Source organism: Moschus berezovskii, chromosome 9, assembly GCF_049115385.1.
Source record: "Moschus berezovskii isolate FMDL1 chromosome 9, NW_MosBer_1.0, whole genome shotgun sequence".
NCBI classification, from domain to species: Eukaryota; Metazoa; Chordata; class Mammalia; order Artiodactyla; family Moschidae; genus Moschus; species Moschus berezovskii.
In genome coordinates, this window is record NC_142468.1 from 90,497,754 (window position 1) to 90,516,254 (window position 18,501).

The following is an 18,501-nucleotide window of genomic DNA, read 5'->3' on the forward strand; positions in this document are numbered from 1 at the left end:
GTCTCCTCCAGCCTGGCCCTGGAGCTCTACTTACTGCTTTTAAGGACCTCAACCACAGGTTCCCCAGCAGATGGAAATTGATTTCCTGGTTGGGGGCCAGCCTCACGTTGCAGTTGATGGAGACTACATCAGAGTTGCTGTGATTCTGAAAGAGGAGGGTCTCTGGGTGAGCAGGGGCTTGGCCACCAGAGAGTGGGCTCAGCTGCCCAGCTTGACCAAGTGGGGTTTTGCTCCTGGGGAAGGGTGACAGGAGACAAGGAAGGAGGTGACGGGTGGAGGCCACAGGGGCTGGGGCTGCCGGGGCTGGCTGGAGGACAGGGTAAGGATAGTATTAATATCTCCGATGCTCCATTTGAAGTTGTGCATTACTGGATGTATTCCAGGAACAGAACTTTAGGTCAACATTAGAGAGCCTATAAATGTCATCCCCCTACAAGCACATTAAAGGGAAAGTGATACATTATTTTAACAGATGCAGAAAAAGCATTTTATGAAATCCAACTTCTGTTTGTGATAAAAATCTACCAGGGAACTTCCTGAATCTGAATAAGGGTGCTTATTAAAAAAAAAAAAACTACATCAAGTATTGCATTTCACAATGCAAAACTAAAAATAATTCCTTTAAAAGCAGAATCAAGACAAGATGGTCATCATTTCTGTTTAGCATTGCCCTGTAGTTCCTAGCCAGAGCAATAAGAAAAAGTTTAAAAGGATTGAATGGTAAAACTAAAACTATTATTACTTGCAGGTGACACTATCCTCATAGAAAACCCAAACAAATCATCAAATAATTAGGATTTATTGGGTTAAACTCATTTGCGTGGCTCTCTTGCAGCCACCTCACCCACCCAAGTTTGTCTTCAGCACAGTGCACTACACTCCAAAGATGCTTTGTTTGGGGAAATCAAATGAAAACAGCGAAGATTTTTATTTGGGTAAGGAATCATGAAAGCATGCTCAGAAATTGGTGCGTGGGGCAGAGGTAGCCCTGGGAACAGAAACCTGGACACTAGCAGGTGTCCTGGGAGGACCTTGGGAGTTGAAATTGGCTTCCATTTCAGGCTTCCCAGCTGGCACTAAAGGTAAAGAATCCTCCTGCCAATGCACAAGATGCAAGAGTCAATATGTGTGATCCCTGGGTTGGGAAGATCCCTTGGAGAAGGAAATGACAACCCGCTCTAGTATCCCTGTCTGGAAAATTCCGTGGACAGAGGAGCCTGGTGGGTTACAGTTCATGGGGCTGCAAAGAGTCGGACACAACTGAGCTACTGAGCACAGCCTTCTATCTCTGGGGACAGGGAGACCCCGGCTGATATGGTCTGTGTTTCCAATACAAGCCCTGTGGGGTCTGGCCTCTGTTGTGCTGTTCCATTTTGGCTCCTTCCTCCTCCCTCTGCTTGTCCATATCCTACTAGCCCTTTTAGGCACAGGGGCAAGTCCATGATCTCTGTTCCACTTTTTATTTGGTTGCACTGGGTCTGAGTTATGGCACACAGGATGTTGCAGCATGGAGGACCGTTTCAGCTGTGGCAGGTGCGATCTAGTTCCCTGACCAGGGATCGAATCTGGGGCCCCTGCATTCGGAATACAGAGTCTTAGCCACTGGACCACCAGGGAAGCCCCTGCTCCTCTTATTTAAGGTTGTTTGCTCCTCTGCCCCTCAATGAAGACGTCTCCCAGCCTCCATCCCTGGCTTCTTTACGCTCAACCCCGACTCCCATGAGATTTGAGCCCACTAGGATAAAAAGTATCTTTTCTGTTTCCTCTTGGTTTGAGGTTCGGACATAAAAGAGGCTCCACAAGCTCCTGTGGACAAACTATTGGATGAGGAGCTCTCACAATCCCTCTCATGCTGGGGCTCCTGGTGTGGGGACGCTCACCAGCTGGGGGGCCCGACTCAAGTCCTCCTCCGTTGGGGCATTCCGGTACTCCGTGCTGTTCCCCCAGATGTTACAGGACGTGTTCACCTGTACGAGGAAACAGGCAACCAGCCTCACCACCAGCCCTGGCAGACTCAGCAGCCCGAACAGCCCTCTCTCTTCCTCTGCCCAGGGAAGGCTCAGCCGGCCCTGGGCCCGGGAGAAGGAGCTGAGGTCTGGGGACTTGAGGGCACACCTAGCAGTCTGTTTGTCTCCTCCCCACACCGGCCCCCCGGGGCATGGGTACCTGGTCAGTGAGAAAGTCCCTCAGCAGCAATAGCCGGTTGCCGCCCCTGGTGGCTATGGGAACGGTGATCTTCATCATCACCCCGTGGATGGGAAACAAGCCCAAGTTTTGGATCTGTGGCCGGAGAAGGGGAGGTGTCAGTGCATCCAGCAGCGGTTGGGTGGTGGGGGACAAGGTCCATGGGGGTGGGCCCCCCCCCCGACCCCAGCCAGGCCTGAGAAACAAGTTCCTCCTAGCTCCCTGGCCCTTTCACTGCAGATGCTCTAAAGTTCTTCCAGACCTTGGCTGGGGGCTGCAGGAAGGAAACCACATGGAAGCTGAAAGGGACGGGCTCCTGGAGGCTGAGGACGGCCACTGGGGGCCATGAGGCTGAGGGCAAGGGTTACTTCCTCTTTTCGCCCTCGTTTGGCTGTGGTGCTGGGTGTCGCCCTGGACAGAGGTCTGGGTGGAGATGGTGAAGCAACTCCTTTATTCTGAGAGAACCATTAACGGATGTAGCGATTACATTCTGATGCGGGATGTAAATAGTGGGCATTGGTGCACATTCTAGCTGCAAAGCATTCAGCGTCAGTTCAGTTCAGTTCAGTCGCTCGTTGTGTCTGACTCTTTGCGATCCCATGGACTATAGCACGCCAGGCCTCCCTGTCCATCACCAATTCCCGGAATTTACTCAAACTCATGTCCATTGAGTCAGTGATGCCATCCAACCATCTCATCATCCCATTCAATGTCAGAGCCGCAGTGATTACAAGCAGGGTTTTGGAATCAGAAAGGCTGAACACATAACCCAGGGCTGCTGCCACAGATGAGCTGTGTGGTCTTAGGCAGGTTATTAAACCTCTCTTGGACGAGCCATCGAAGCATCTGTGTGTTTCCAGCTGTCTGCCTGCTCCTCACTCTCGCCCAACAATTCAGGGCTGGGGAGATCACGGGGCAGAGACTCTTAAATGCCTCCTAATTTTCCTTCTTCCTTCTTCCTTAGTGACAGAAATCAAGACAAAAAGGCACATTTCCTAGCCGCCCGTATAGCTGAATCACACTGTTCTGGACAATGAGAGGTAACTGGAGGTGTGAGGCAGTGCCAAAGAGGTTCCTCAGGGAGGGGTCTTGCACACTCTTCTCCCCTTCCTTCTTCCTGGAATGAGGATGTGATGGCTAGAGCTGCAGCCACCTTGGACTATGAGGTGAACTTGAGAGGTTGATAGTCACATGTTGAGGATGGTGGAATGGACACAAGGAGACCCAGCCCCAGAGGACTTTGTAAAGTTGTCAACTCTGGACTTCTTTTTTATGGGAGAGAATAAACCCCAGAGCATTATCTATATCACTGTTCTTTCATATTTAAAAAATTATAAGCAGATACACCTAATCTTCACTGACACATCCTCCCAGTCCAGCCCTGTACTTTTCCAGATGAGGATTGAGAGGCTCAGGGACAGGGAGGGACTTGCCTAAAGTCACACAGTGAAGGGGTGGCAGGGTCGAGGCTGAAATCTAGGCACTGGCAATGCCTTCAGATTCCTTCCCTCCCAAACAGGGGTTCTCAGCTCCTGTCTTTCGCTGTCTGCCTGGCTGCCCTCCAGCCTAACCTTGAAAACGCAGTGGAAGGGAGGCCCAATGCCATGGTATCTCTCCAGGGAGCTGTTGGACTTGATCTCGTAGTGGCTCAGACTGCTGCTCCTGCAGGGCAGAGGACAGGGATGCTGTGAGCTCAGTCGGTGTTGGCCAGATGGATAAACAAATGAAAGAAGGTGGGCATGTTCCCATCGCCCCCAGACCACAGCAAACAGGTTTCCTCTGTGTCCACTGGGAGGGCTGTGTTGGGAAGGCTCCTTCCCAGCAGGAATAAACACTGAGATCAATGAGCAATGTCTGCTGGTTTCTGGGATGGACATGAATCAGAAGGGCCGGTTCTTTGCCATCCCAGTCCTTGCCTCCTGCCCAGGGGCATGGCCTCTTTCGACAACAAACTTGCCCACTGTGCACCGTTCCAGCCTCTAGTGTTGGCTGAAGGAGGGCTAGAGCTTTGTTTGCTGTTACTTCCTGACTTCTCTACCTGTCTGGGAGCTCTGGGAGGTGGGGGTGGGGGGTGATGCCGACTGGGGGCCAGGGTCAGACTGAGGGAGGGGGGTGGTGGGAGCAGTCTGCCCTGGGGGGAGGAGCATTTTCTCACTGATACTGTTTAGAATTGCCAGTGAAAGGGGGTAATGAAATGCAGATGGACTTTTTAGCAAGTTCGGTTACTGTTTTGACTTCTCTGTAGAGCTGGTCCCCACTTGCAGCCTCTCCTGGGTGGACACCGCCTGTGGCCCTAGCCTTCGGGGTGCCCGCTGCAGGGAGCTCCTTGGGGACCAGGTCTGTGCCTCTTCCTCCTCTAGTGGACACTGCCTCCCCTTTATGGACGGGGCACTGCACTCTTAGGGACACACTTGGCTGCATCTCCGAGAACCTCAGCACAGGGGCCCCGGCCCACCTGGTGAAGAGGACGTCGGCCTCGTACTTGAGGTGGAAGCGCAGAAGGGCCGTGTTGTCTTCCTTGGTGCTCTCCTCCTCATCGCTGTCACTGCAAGGAGAGCCGGCCGCGCCTGCGGTCACGAAGGGGCAGCCCTCCCTCCACTCAGCCCCCACACCCCGACTGGCTCGGGCGGCTGGAGGGATCCAAGCAGGGCTGAGAAGGAGCCTCCCGGCTAGTCTAGGGCTGCAGTTCCAGAGAGGGCAGCCTGGGAAGTGAGGGGTGGGCAGCCATCAGAGGTGTCTCCTGGGAGGGGAAAGTCTGGGGAGGCAGGGGGGCCTGGACCTCAGCTTTCCCTGCCCTCTCTCTGGGCACAGCACATCTGGGCTAGAGGCTGAGAGGACCGTGCCAGCTTGCTCACAGCAGCCTGTGCCCCTTCTCATCTGTCAGCCGGGCAAGTCCTGTGCTGGGGGCCCTGGGGGTGGGGATGATGCTTGTAGGGCAAGGCTCTGCCCAAGGGAGGAGAGGAGCATGAGGAATTAATTCAAGACTCTTGAGAGTCCCTTGGACAAGGAGATCCAGCCAGTCCATTCTAAAGGAGATCAGTCCTGGGTGTTCATTGGAAGGACTGATGTTGAAGCTGAAACTCCAATACTTTGGCCACCTGATGCGAAGAGTTGACTCATTTGAAAAGACCCTGATGCTGGGAAAGATTGAGGGCAGGAGGAGAAGGGGACGACAGAGGATGAGATGGTTGGATGGCATCACCAACTCAATGGACATGGGTTTGTGTGGACTCCGGGAGTTGGTGATGGACAGGGAGGCCTGGCGTGCTGCGGTTCATGGGGTTGCAAAGAGTCAGATATGACTGAACTGAACTGAACTGAACTGAGAGCGTTCAGGTCGGGCAGCTCCCATGGGGTGGCTGAGGGGCTGTGTGCTGCCTTGAAAAGACCAGGGAGGCATTAGAGAGAGTTTTGTCAAATACGTTTCCCTTTACTTCTGAGCATCATGAACCACCAGGGCAGATCATTTTAGACATAAAGAGATACAATTTCTGCTTATTAGGTACATGAAGTTGAATTTCCTTTGGAAGCTTTACCCCAGAGAGGTGCTTAGTTAGAAAAGGGAGTCTGACATACATACATGCCCAACTCACAAGCGCCCGCCAGCAGCCATGCTGCCAAGATCACTGCAGGCAAGAGTGTTCATTACCTGTGAGAAGGGACTCTTTTCTTAGAGGGAGGCCTCAAGATGTCAACACATGCTCACCTCACGGCAGGTGAGCATTCCACCAAAGGGCACAGATTGGTTAACTACACTAAGCACACGCTGGCGCGTGGATCACCAGCACTTCCTGACTACTGACTTGTGTGTGTGCTGGAATGTTGGTGCTGCCGGATTTATTGCCAGTGTGGAGAAGTTCTCAGGAGGGTTTATAAAGCCTTATAAAGCTAGAATCCCTTCCTGCCTTTGTGTGTTTATTACTGACATGGGTGATTCACGGTGTCAACCTAAAGCGAATTGCCTCAGGGAAGCCTGCAAGATAGACAGACAGACAGATCAACAGCAAGTTAAGAGAAGGTCTTTAAAAACTGGAACTTTCCAAGGGGAGAGAAGGGGCCAGGGCAGAAAGAGCACTGGATGAGGAGGAGGAAATCTGTCTATGGCCATACCACCCTACACGCAACCCATCTCGTCCCTTCTCAGAAGCTAAGCAGGGTTGAGCCTGATTAATGCTTGGATGGGAGGAGTAGGAAATCTAGTGTTTAGCTTTGAGTTGTGCTATTAACATGTTGTGTGTTGATGGGAAATTCACTCAACCTCTCTGAGCTTTTTCTTACCTGGGAGGTGGAATGGGAATAAGTCCTGCTTTGCTTGTCTTAAGGGGCTGCTGGAAAGACTGACTAATACGTGCCCAGTGCTTCACAACTGTAGGGCTTTTAAGTAACTGCTATATAAAGGTAAGGGTATTATTATTTCTATCCAAGCTGAAGAACAGTCGCAGAGCAGCATGCTCGCCAGCACTTGGGGACTAACCTGGGGCCCTCCCAGGCTGGGGCAGTGAGGGATGGGGGATTCAGTGTGGGGAGGGGCAGTTCCTAGTGGCAGAACAGGGCCTGGGAGTAGCGAGTGGGGATGGGAAAGGAGTGGGCCAGCCCTGACCTGCCCGCTGTGAGCTGGATCTCCAGGTGGTGCAGGAAGATGGATTTGCTGAACTCAAAATCCAGACGGAAAGCCACCTGCAAAGAGAGAGTCGCTGGAGATGGGATGGCTGGGAACTGCTTGCCTGCAGCAGCCCTGGCCCAGCCTCCCAGCCCCTGCCCTCTCAGTGGACCCTGTTGGCAGGGAATGGACTGGGGGAGGGAGGCCCAAGTGCTGGAGTAATGTGAGCTGCACTTGGGGGCTGTGGAGGGGACGCAGCCAAGGTCAACAGCTCCTGAGACGGGGCTTCTTGGCTGTGGAGCCAGCCCTTCGCCACCTCCCTTTTTGTTTCTAACTACCGGCCACTAGAAGGCAGCAAGTCCAACTTCAGACTCTTCCTGCAGGAATTTCTGGGTGGGCGAGTTGATGGCAGAAAGGAGAGGCGGCCGTCACCATGCGCCTTGGGAGATGGGGCCAGGAGTGGGTAGTAAGACCGCCCGCACGCACTCCCTGTTCCTGCGTGTGAACAGGTGGAGAAGCGTGGAGGCTGTCCCAGGCCAATCAGCAGGCTAGTCGCACGTCTGTCTCCTTGTCCAGAGGCCCTCCTGCCGCTCCGATGGCCCCGGTCCCCGTGCTGCCCTCGGCCTTCCCCAGGAGTAGGGCCTGGGTCCCCTGTGAGCCTCTTTGCTAGCTTCTGCCCTGCCTGGTGGTGATACTGGGGCTTTGCACAGAACCCTGGTGCTCTTCCTAGGTCTGACCCTCTTTGGTTTTCTCAAGGAGACCTTGGTGGGGGGGGACCTTTCTCCCCAAGTGGCCACGGGTTGGGTGGGGAAGCTTGGGCTGGGTTCTGCTCCCCCTGGGTCTTCACCCGAGAGTCCCTAAGTGTGTCAGTGTCTCACCTCAAACACCACAGTCGTGACCTGCATAGCACCAGAGAAGTTCTTTTATAAGGAACCCTAATCCCCCTCCCCATCCCCTAGCCTTGCAGACTCTGCTGCTGGGAACACACTCGGCTCTCCAGCTAGCCTTGCCTCAGGCTCCCCTCTGTTTGATTCTCACTTTACAAGTAGCTTGGCCTCAGTTAGGTGTTCTCTTACTCTGGAAACTTCAGGGGCTGCCTGCTGCCCAGGGGATGGGAAAATGCCCCCACAATCTGGAGTCTACCTCCCTTTCCCAGGAAGTTGCTTCTCCCAACTCTACACTCTTTTCACATGTACTTTTAAGCACATGGTACCTGCTCAAAAAACATTCATTTTCCTCCCCATCTCTCCCCAGGCACAGCTGGGGAGACAGAGGCTGGACATTTTAAAAAATGTTAGGGAGACGTCCCTGGTGGTTCAGCAGTTGAGGCTCCACGCTTCCAATGCAGGGGTCGTGGGTTCAATCCCTGGTCAGGGAACTAAGATTCCACATGCCTTGTGGTGAGGCCAAAAGAGTTTTTTAAAAGTAAAAACGTGCTAGGATACAGTACAGAGGGCTAACTGGCCAAGAGGTGGTGGGGAGTGGTGGGTGGGAGTGGCAGGATTCCCTGAGGTGAGGGTCCATGCTCTCAGGGGGTGGGTTGTCAGCCCTGGGGGTGGCTGGCTGATCATTCAACTGTCATTTCATGGGAGAAAAAAAACAACCTTAATTTAAAAGCCACCCTCAGGCCTGTCCATCCCTCCCCAGTCTGTCTCTTTGTTCGCTTCTACTTCTCTTGCTCCCACTGTGCCTCCCTGACCCGCCCTGGGCCCGCCGGACAGCGCCCCGGCCTGACCCGCCCTGGGCCCGCCGCACAGCGCCCCGGCCTGACCCGCCCTGGGCCCGCCGCACACCGCGCCCTCCCTGACCCGCCCTGGGCCCGCCGCACACCGCCCGGCCTCCCTGACCCGCCCTGGGCCCACCGCACACCGCCCAGCCTCCACCTTGGCCTTTGCCCGGAAGAAAGGATAGCTGACGTTGCAGACTTTCTTGTGGAGCCTCCTCTCCTCGTTCACACACTCGATGCTGCCATCTGAGTCATCCTGGGGGAGGGTGGGGGCATCATGGGCAGAAGTTAGGGGGGGTCTGAGACCCAGGCCTGGGGGCCACCCCTGCCCCCAGCCCCCACCTGCCCAGGCTGAGGCTGCAGCACAGGCAGCAGAGGCTGGAGGCACAGAGGCCCCAGAGATGGGTGTGGCACGGTTCTAGGTGCAGAAAGCAAGGCAGGAGCTGCTGCAGGGCAGTGCCCGGTTGTGGAGAAAATGGGCAGGCACTCATGTACGTGCTGTGTCATCCCCTTTGGATCAAGCCTGGAGGCAGGACTTATCATCCAGCTTACAGGTGGGGTCAGTGAGCCCCAGAGATGGGAGGCAACCAGCTCAGACCACCAGAAAGTGGCTTCTTCCACTTGAGGTCCCCTTGTTGGGTGGTAGGGGTTGGGGAGAGGAAGGAGGGGGTGCTTCTACTGTGAGCACCTCCTGGGCTGGGGATGGACGGTGGTGCTGGTGAAGGAGCAAGGCTGCAGGCCAGCCCTACTCACATACTATATGCCATGTGTGTGGGTACACGTGTGTGCGCATACATGTGCATGTGGACATGGCCCTTCACAGGACACGTTTCCAAAGTCGCTTTATGTCACAGAAACAAAACACCATGATTCCTTCCAGTGAGGGTCATGAACAGGCATGGGATTGGTCTTGGACAGTCTGGGCTACGGCAGCAGGTTTGGGGCTCTATTTCCCCTAGATAACCTAAGTCCAGATAGAGATAAAAAATCTCTGGAAGAAGAGGCCTTTAAAAGACTATCAGGTGAGCCAGGCGTTTTTACTCTGGGCCGCGGGGCAGCACCTGGGCCTGGCAGAGGAAGTGGTTTTGCACTAACAACCTCTCCTTGCATCCTATGCACTGACCTGGGGTCTATCTGAGGACACTGGGGACCCACCAAGGGCAGGCAGCCGCCCGCTTTTCTAGTGGGCCTCACTCCACTCAGCTTCCTGCTCTACAGGAAGAGTGCGTGTTCACGTGTATATGTGTGTGTGGGGGGAGTGTGAGTGTGAGTATGGCTGGGGAGGGGTCATCCTGTCCCTCTCCAGGCCCGTGAGGAAGGAGAGGTCGAGGTGAGAACACAGGCTGGCAGCTCTATTCTGCAACCCCCAGGCCCCACGCGGATACTGAGAGCTGTGCGGACAGAGAGTGTGTCTGATGGAGCCTGGGACCCCCGAGCACCCACACGTGACAATAATGTCCCAGGTTTGTTCAACAGACATGTCTTGAGGGAATTCTCCATGCCCAGCCCTGGGGACAGACGTGACCGAGAAAGGGCACTTGTCCTTCAGGGTTATAGCAGGGCAGAGCGCAGACACTGATGATCCCCATGGAGCATGCACAAGGCTGTGCCAGGGAGCTGCGCAGGCTGGGGGGCCCTGTGTGACCTTTGGGGGCTTCAGGAAGCCACCCCAGGGGGTGTGGCACGGGGAACATGCTCTCTCGTGAATTGCGGGCAGGGGCCAGCTGCTGGGTGGGAATCGTGCTCCTCCACTTGCTGGCTGCCTGACCCTGTTCAGTCCACTTAAACGCTCTCTGTGCCTCCATCTCCTCCTGGGTAAAGGGGGACACGACCACTACCATCACCTCCTGGGGTTGTTGTGAGGGTGAAATGTAAGCAGGCGTTGTAAGGGGTTGCCAAGAGGGAGCAGGAGCTTGTCAGGAAGGGAGGGAGGGGGCCTTGGTGTGAAAGGGCAGGTGTGCTGGGCAACTGGGGGCCAGTGGGGCTACGGCGAGGGCAGGCGTGGCAGGGGCGGGTGGGGAAGGAGGAAGGGGTGTGAATGCCGAAACAAGGAGTTTGGGATTTGTTGTGAAAGCTACTGGGAACCATGGGAAGCTTTAAAGCGGGGGAGAAGTCAGTTCTGATTCTTGTTAGAAGGACTTTTCTGAGAAAGTCTGGAAGGGGAACTGTAGGCGGAGGGTGTGTAGATGCTGTTGTGCACACATATGGGTGTGTATGTGTGTGTGTCCCTAACAAGGGCCAAGGGTGCAGGCTGAAAGATATTCCTCTCCTTGGTTCCGAAAGGCTCAAACTGCCCTTCCCCATGGTTCTCAGCCCTGGCTACACGCTGACATCACCGGGAAGCTTTAACAGCAGACTGACCCAGGCCCCACCCAGACCACAGCAATGAGAACATCCGGCAGAAGTCCGGACGCAGGGATCTCGAAGCTCCCAGACGATTCTAACGGGCAGTCAGGCCCCCTACTTGGACCCCTCCTCTGCTGCCTCTGCCTGTCCCCTTAGCAGGCCACCAGGATCTTACCTTCTGGATCAAGCTGGCGAACTGCAGGTTCGCTGACTGGGAGATGTTCAGGACGGTGCTGTAGGCGTTCTCGCCATTGTTCTCCAGCAGGGCCTCCACTGCCACCCGCCGCCGCGTGCTCTCTATGATGAAAACCGTTGTGTCAAAGGACAGCGTGTACGCAGAGCAGTCCTGGACAGGCTTTCTCAGCACCCTCTGGCAGTACTCCCTGAGGGAGAGACGGGCAGGGATCAGGCACATGGGATGGGGAAGGCACGGGTAGACCTCACTGTGCATGCATCACCCCTCTAGTAAGCATGTTTCCCTTTTGGCTTTGGCTGCCAGGCAGCTCAGAGCTCAATAGAGAGACAATCCTGATTATTAGCCCAGCTGGTTAGAATCTCTGTTTCTACTCCTTTTATACAAGGTTTGGCTGTACTATTTCTATTATTTATTTGTTTATTATTTGTATTTTTAGTTGAAGTGTGGTTGATTTACAATGTTGTGTTAGTTTTAGGTATACAGCAAAATGATTCAGTTATATATGTTCTCTTTCAGAGTCTTTTCCTTTATAGGTTTTATACACACACACACACACTTCTTTTTTGGCTGTGCCAAGCAGCATGTGGGATCTTAGTTCCCTGACCAGGGATCATACCGGTACCCCCTGCGTCGGGAGCTCAGAGTCTTAACCACTGGACTGCCAGGGAAGTCCTTATTACAAGAGACTGAATACAGTTTCCTGTGCTATACAGTAGATACTTGCTGTTTATATATATATATATATAATTGTGTTATACTATTTCCATTTATACATGTTTCTTATCTAATCATCTCTAGCTGAATAAAAGTTAAGCATACATTTTTTGAAAATATATTACATAAATTTAAAATAGGATCATTATTTTTCCTTGTCTGCTAGTTTATTTCTTCCAGGGGATCGTGACCACCCTGCTCATCTCCTGCTAACTCCTTAGCACTGAGCCCAAGTGGTCGGTCCAAGGACCTTACGAGTCACCCAGTCTGGGGGGCACAATGAACACTGGAGTGCCAGGCCCTCAGTCTCCACCTTTTCTCAGCTTTATTGTGTAGAAAGGATTCTTTTTCTAAACAAAGTCTGAGAAGGTTGGATTAGGCTAACTATCCATTTTAGAGAGGCGGTCACTTAGGCCCAGAGAAGGCTAGGCATTTCCCTGAGGTCACACAGGAGTTCGAGGCAGAGCCTAAGCTAGACCCAGGCTCCAAGTTCAGTGTTTGGTCCTTGCTGCCTATGAGAAGCATGTGCAAGACTGTCATCCAGGGCCCTGGAAGCCCAGATCCACCAGCAGGGGAGCGAAAGGAGTCAGGGGGAGAGGAGAGGGGGAGGAACTGACTCACATGGCTGTGGGCAGGTCACTGCGGGCATCCAGCAGGAGGTCAGGGACACAGTGCTCATCCTCACTGCAGCCGTTCCAGAAGGGTACCTGGGCCAGGGAGAGGCAGGGATGGGCAGCTGGAAAGGGCACCCACAGCCTCCAGCCCCGGCCTTCGCTGGGGGTCACCCCTCACCCTCACAGCACACCAGCCCCTCTCCCTGTGGCACTAGACACGGGCTTTGTTTTTCCTGCCCTTTTCAGAGATACATGCTGCTTTGATCGTGGTTTTGTATACACAGTCCTTTCTTTAGAATATGGCTCAAAACTCAACTCATCCTGGGTCCCCTTCAATCCTCTAATCAAGGTACCAGCACAGAACACCCACTTACCTGGTGCCAGTCAACACTGATTGTTTACTGTGGGGAGGAAGCTGGCACTGGGGGTAAAGGATGAGGAATATACAGCCTCTGCTCTCAACTCATGGGGAAGATGGGTGTGTGAACAAACAATCACTGTGAAATATGCAAATTCTGTATGAGAGAAGAGGCAGAGGGAGGAAACAGTAATCTTGGCCCATGATGGTTGAGAAGGCTTCACAGAAGTGACAGTAGGTCAGAGTTCCAAAGGAGGATGGAGTTAACTGGATGGACCAGGGAGAGGGTAGTCTGGGAAGAAGGATGAGTCTGTGCAAAGGGCCTGAGGCATGGGGCAGCATGGTAAGTTTGGGGAATAATGGTTATTTAGTGTTGCTGTAGTAAGGGGTGTAGGAGATGGAAAGATGGCTGGAGTCATGTCCGACAGCGTCGTGGGGGTGGTATCTTGCAACCAATAGGAATCACTGACCACTTTCAGCTGGGACTGTCCTCCTAGACATGCATGCTGAAGACCCTACTGAGGAGGCTGCTGCAATGTTCACATAAGAGATGACGATGGTGTCGGTGTGGTCGTGGATGCGCAGAGTGGGAAACAGGTTAGGAACCTCAGAGGCAGAGCAGCAGGACCTGGAGTTCATCAGGACTCAGGGAGAAAAGGGTCCCAGATGTTGGCCAAGTCTCCTTTTGAGTGTCTGAAAGGACGGCTACACCATTTATTTATAAATGGAGGGGTTATGTGGAAGGGATCAGTTTGGGGCACACTGAGTTTGAAGTGCCTGTGACCCATCCAGGGAGAAGTGCTCAGTGGGTGGGTGGGTGCTCAGTCTGGAGCTGCGTGGTGAAACTGAGGAGCACGGCCAAGATCAAAGGAGGGGAAGCTGGTGTCACAGAGGCCAGGGGTATCTTTCAGTCACCGACTTCTCAGAGGGGAGCTCCCTGAAAGTGTTAGTTGCTCAGTCATATCTGATTCTTTGCGACCCCATGGACTGTAGCCCACCAGGCTCCTCTGTCCATGGGATTCTCAAGGCAAGAATACCGGAGTGAGTTGCCATTCCCTTCTCTAGGGGATCTTCCCCATCCAGGGATCGAACCCAGGTCTCCTGCATTGCAGGGTGACTCTTTACTGTTTGAGCCACCAGGGAAGCCTTTTCTCAGATCCATGTATTCTTGCTTTAGACACATTTCTATCAAGCCTGCTCCTCAGCTTCCCCATCCCGTGGTGGATTTGTAGCTTGAAGCAGCCAGCGAGGAAGACAGCAAGGAGGGCAAAGCGAGGCTTTCAATGACAGGACGTAACTCCAGACACTTCGGAAGCCCTCGGGGGCTTCACTGTATTCTAGCTTCCGCGTTCACCTTGGTGATTTCAAGTCTCCAATGAAATACGCCCCACCCCTACCCAGCATACTGTGTAAGTGTGAGAACGATAGAATAACCCTCAGAAAAATTTCTATCCACTTGATTAAAAGGGATAATTTAACACAATAAGCATCTGTTACACTCAATTGTATGGAATGGCTCCTTCCCCCCAGAGGTAAGATTTTATGGTACTAGAACAGTGCTGGGCATGGAGGAGAAGCTAAATAAGAACTTGTAGCAGAGAGATGGGAAGAATGCTTCTAATTTGCTGGAGGCTAGAAATCTATATTAACAAGATTTTGAAACATCTAGCTGCCATCCAAAGCCCTTGGTAATACGCCCAGACTGACGGTTTCAGCTCTATTTCTCATCTTTTCTTTACACATCCCTTCATCCTGCTTGTTTCCACATCCACACCTTGGCTATGCTGTCAGCTTTCCTGGAATAAAAGCCTGTCGTCCCCATCTCATGTCTATTAAAGGACCACGGGAAGGCCATCTCCTCCAGGAATCCCCCCTCCCTATCACCTGATGGCATGATGACACTACCTGTGAGCTTATTCCTATTCTGACCTTGGCTATGACCTTGATCACCTATGACCTTGCATCCGTATCTTCAGCATCAGAGAATACCTTGCCCATTCATCTGCCATGGGCTTCAACAAGTTTATAGAATGAGTGACTCATATCCACTCATGAGCTGTAGTGGCTTTGTAATGACTGTGATGGGGAAAATACTAAGATTCAGTGTATCCAGCTTTCCCCTGCTCCCTAAGGAGGATCCCAGCCTTGCCAGGCCAGTATCACCCCCCTCTCCTGAACTGCATTTTCAGATACTCTCACTTACACATTTGTGACTCAGAATCAGGAGAAGAGGGAAGGTGTGAAGGTGGGTGGTAGGTGGTGAGATGTGGCAGCTCTGGGAAGAGGAAGGAGCTGGGGGAGGCTGATGGGGGAGAATGAGAACAGAGATAGATCTTCAGAAACCTTGCTGTTGACTACACAGTGCTTTTATGTCGGAGAAACACAAGCAAGCATGTGAGTAATTCTGAGGCTGTTGTTTGCTGGCTGGGCTCTATATAATTCTCAGAGACACTGTGTAGAGGCTGGAACTCATGGGTCATGGTCTTAAGACCACTGTGGGATATTTGAAAGTTGTTTCCTAGATCCTCAGGGTTTATTTTGCCTGCTCTCCTAGAACAGATTAGATAGAACTGATAACTATCTGACGTTTTCTTTGTGTGGGATTTATACAGAGTTGCAGTTGTAGGGAGCATCTGAATATTAGATACCAGACAATTCCAATACTCCTAGAGCCAGGGATTGAAAAATGTGGATTGAGGGGTGTGCAGAGCCATTGATGAGGCTAAAACAACTTATTTTTGGAATACTTGGAGCTGGGAGGACTGTCAAGAAGTCGATCATTCAACCAGTGCGGACCAGGCTCTGTGGTTGAATCACTCTCTCTGGCCTCCAGTGTCCTTATCTGTAAATGAGGGAGGTGGCGATTGAGAACTAAAGTCCCTCTGGTCCTGTGACTCTCAGGATCCATGCCAGGCTCACTCTCTGCTGGGGATACAGGAAACCTCGAAGGCTGGGTCCTCACCCTTAAGAAACTGCTCAGCACAGGTCACGAGGAGGAAGGGAAGGACATGCTGGGGTCTGTGGGGCAGGAGATGGGACGGTGCAATAGGGGAGAACTCATTTGTGCCCTCACAAAGCCTGGGCTTCTGGGAGGAGGCGAGGACTGGGGTGGGGTACATGCCAGAGCTGTTTCCCTGGGTGCCAGGACATACCGAGACCCTGAGGGTTGTGGGCCAGCCGTCATCCAGCACGGGGCCGTAGTCGGGGTCCTCCAGGGAATACTCAATCAAGAAGGTCACTGGCTTCACGTAGTCAGCGGTGTCCTGTGTGGGAGGAGATGAGGATGAGGTGAAGGCAGAGGGAACATTCATGTCTGGGCCAGGGCCACTGAGAGAGAACTGTCATCTCCCTAAGCTGGGAGGGCAGCAACTTGTCAGCTCTGAGCATGAGTCCGTGGAGCCTTAGCACCTGTGGGTGGACAGAGGTTCCCAGATGGGTCTGCAGCTGGCGTGTGTGCCTCCTGGAAAGGGCCCTTGGGTCCGTGTATGCCAGCCCCACTGCCTGCATGTTCCACCAACTTCGGCTCATCCTTCAAGGCTGGGAACCTGTATCTTCAACCCCCCAGCCTCTAGGAAGCCAGCCAGCAACACGTGCCCACACTCTATTCAGACTGTTACTGACACGCTTGCATTGCATCCTAACTATGTGAGTGTGTGTTAGTCCCAGTCCCTCAGAAGCCTCTTAGCACTGTCCTAGCCTGAGACAAGGCTTAATAAATGTGTCAAATCAATGAAAGAAGAAGACACATAAATAGGGGCATTCAGGGGATGCTTAGAGCTGAATGAAAAATCCCTGAATCTCTCTCATGCAGCCAAAATCTTGACATGAGTGGCTTCCTTGTGTTAGGCATATCGAATAAGTTCCCAGATAACAATGATGCTGCTGGTCTGGGGGCCCCACTTTGAGAACACAGACACATCATAGGAGCAACACATTAATAGACACTAGGACTCCTTATTTTTCTGATCTTTGCGCATTGGATAATGAGGCCAGGTGGGCTCTGAGTGTTCCCCGTCTGTGTCTCCAGGGCTGGAGCTGTGGCTGGGTGTCTGGAATTTCTGGGTGGAGGAATTGGCCCCCACTGGTTCCCCTCTCTGCCAGGCTGGCCTCTGTTCCTCCCCCCAGCCTCTTCATGCTACTGGTCCACCTTCCTTGGTCTTCCTTTTTAGCTGATGCCTGCTTATCCCTTCCTTCTGAGCCATGGCTCCTGACCCCCATCCTCTCTGCAAGACATCACTGAGCCCACCTCCCTCCTTGGATTTCACCCCCTGTTTAAGCAATGGTGGGCATCTTGGAGATGGCAAAGGGGATATCAGAGGAGGGTCCAGAGAGGTGGGGAAGCAGTGTGACCCAGTGGCCTCTGCTCTGGGGTATGAGTGTGGGTGGCCAAGGTCCAGGACACTGCTCCCTGCTGGCCTCCTGAAGTCTGCTGGGGGCTCAGCACCAGCCTGGCACCAGCTGAGCTCTCTGCCTCTCCATGGCAGCACCTCCTCCAGCTCTGTTCTCTTCCTGGAGGAGCCTGGGCTCTGCTTCTGGGGCTGCAGGGCATCCAGCTCACCAGCACGTGGAAGTTGATCCGCTCACAATGCTCCTGGCCGGAGGACAGCAGGGCAGCCCTGTTGGTGTACCGGTCGCCGCCCTCATCCAGGTGAGCCCGTGGTGTGTACCGCCTCTCATCCATGGTGGCATTATACCTGATGCCTGGAGGAAGGAGAGGGTAAGACCATGGAGGTGGAGCCACATTTCCACCAAAGACTGTTTACTTCCCTTTACAAATTGCCTTTGGAAAGTCAGCCTCCTCCAGGAAGCCCTCCAGGCTGGCCAAGGAAGAGTTCCTCCTCTCCCCTCATAAGGCTCAATGTAGGCAGGAAACTCCCACATGGAGAGCAAGCAGTACAGTGAGGAAAGCCAAAGGAAGGAACTAAAGAGAAGAGGGAGGCAGAAGAAGGAGAAAGGAAGATGGAATTGGCAGTGAAGGGATAAAGAAAGAGGAAGAGATGGAGGGGAGAGTGAATGCAGTGGAATAGGTGAGGAGACAGTATGGGCATCATGGTGATGCCCCCATTTGAGCCCCTTCTGGAGTCAACACAGCTCCGCCCCTCTCCTGTCACCTTCCCAGGTCTCGCCCTCAGCTCTGGGATCCTGTCGGGCCTGGATCTGAGCGTCTGCAGGTGGCAGTTCCCATCACACTAGGGAGGACTGGCCAGGCCCTGCCCACCAGCTCCTCAAACCTAAGACTGTTCTGAGGTTAAAGACTGCATCCTCCTGCCTTTCAACTGGGTTGATCTTTTGCTAAATGTAAGAAAAGCCCAGCCCTGTCTCTGGTACCCCAGGAGCCCTCTGGGCATGCCAGGTCCTTGGTATCATTCTTCTTTCATAGAAGCTGAAAGACACCACCACTCAGGCTTGCCCTTATTCTCATCTTCCTTCTGGAACACCCGTTTTTAAGTCATCTGATTGGTCCTGCTTCTTGACTGAGAAGCTCTCTGTGGTCCCAGTTTCTTGTACTGGCCTAGTCTGGTCCTGGAGCCTGCAGCTGCCACTTGCTGGGGATGACTGGATCGAGGGCTGTCACAAGCCAGTGTCTGATCCCAGCCTTGGCTGAGAGTGAAGATCCTCAGGAGGAAACTGTCCTGCTGTGGACTCAAGCTCACTTTGAGCAGAAACCACTGCTACTTGGGTCTTTATCCACCTGATCCCCTGTTTCAGATCCCTCATGGGTCTGACTCTTTCTCTGAATCTGACTTCATAGCTTCTACACCC

The 18,501-nt window shown here is 53.2% G+C and overlaps 1 protein-coding gene and 1 non-coding gene across 3 annotated transcripts in view; both read right to left on the bottom strand.

The window, feature by feature from the left end:
- Nucleotides 1-18,501, bottom strand: part of ITGA11 (integrin subunit alpha 11) — a 129,966-nt gene that overhangs the window by 5,878 nt on the left and 105,587 nt on the right. The window contains exons 17-27 of one of the 2 annotated variants that reach the window (XM_055436940.2): nt 17,297-17,439; nt 15,891-16,001; nt 12,388-12,473; nt 11,032-11,239; nt 8,668-8,766; nt 6,785-6,861; nt 4,640-4,729; nt 3,756-3,846; nt 2,167-2,280; nt 1,881-1,967; nt 35-145 (exon numbers count right to left, since the gene is read on the bottom strand). In XM_055436940.2, coding sequence (XP_055292915.2) covers nt 35-145; nt 1,881-1,967; nt 2,167-2,280; nt 3,756-3,846; nt 4,640-4,729; nt 6,785-6,861; nt 8,668-8,766; nt 11,032-11,239; nt 12,388-12,473; nt 15,891-16,001; nt 17,297-17,439 — 1,217 coding nt within the window. Of the gene's footprint in view, nt 1-34; nt 146-1,486; nt 1,575-1,880; nt 1,968-2,166; nt 2,281-3,755; nt 3,847-4,639; nt 4,730-6,784; nt 6,862-8,667; nt 8,767-11,031; nt 11,240-12,387; nt 12,474-15,890; nt 16,002-17,296; nt 17,440-18,501 lie in introns of those variants that run through there. The other variant, XM_088839942.1, reaches the window with a different exon arrangement.
- Nucleotides 1,545-1,617, bottom strand: TRNAR-CCG (transfer RNA arginine (anticodon CCG)). Its single transcript has one exon. It is a non-coding gene; the product is annotated as a tRNA-Arg (tRNA).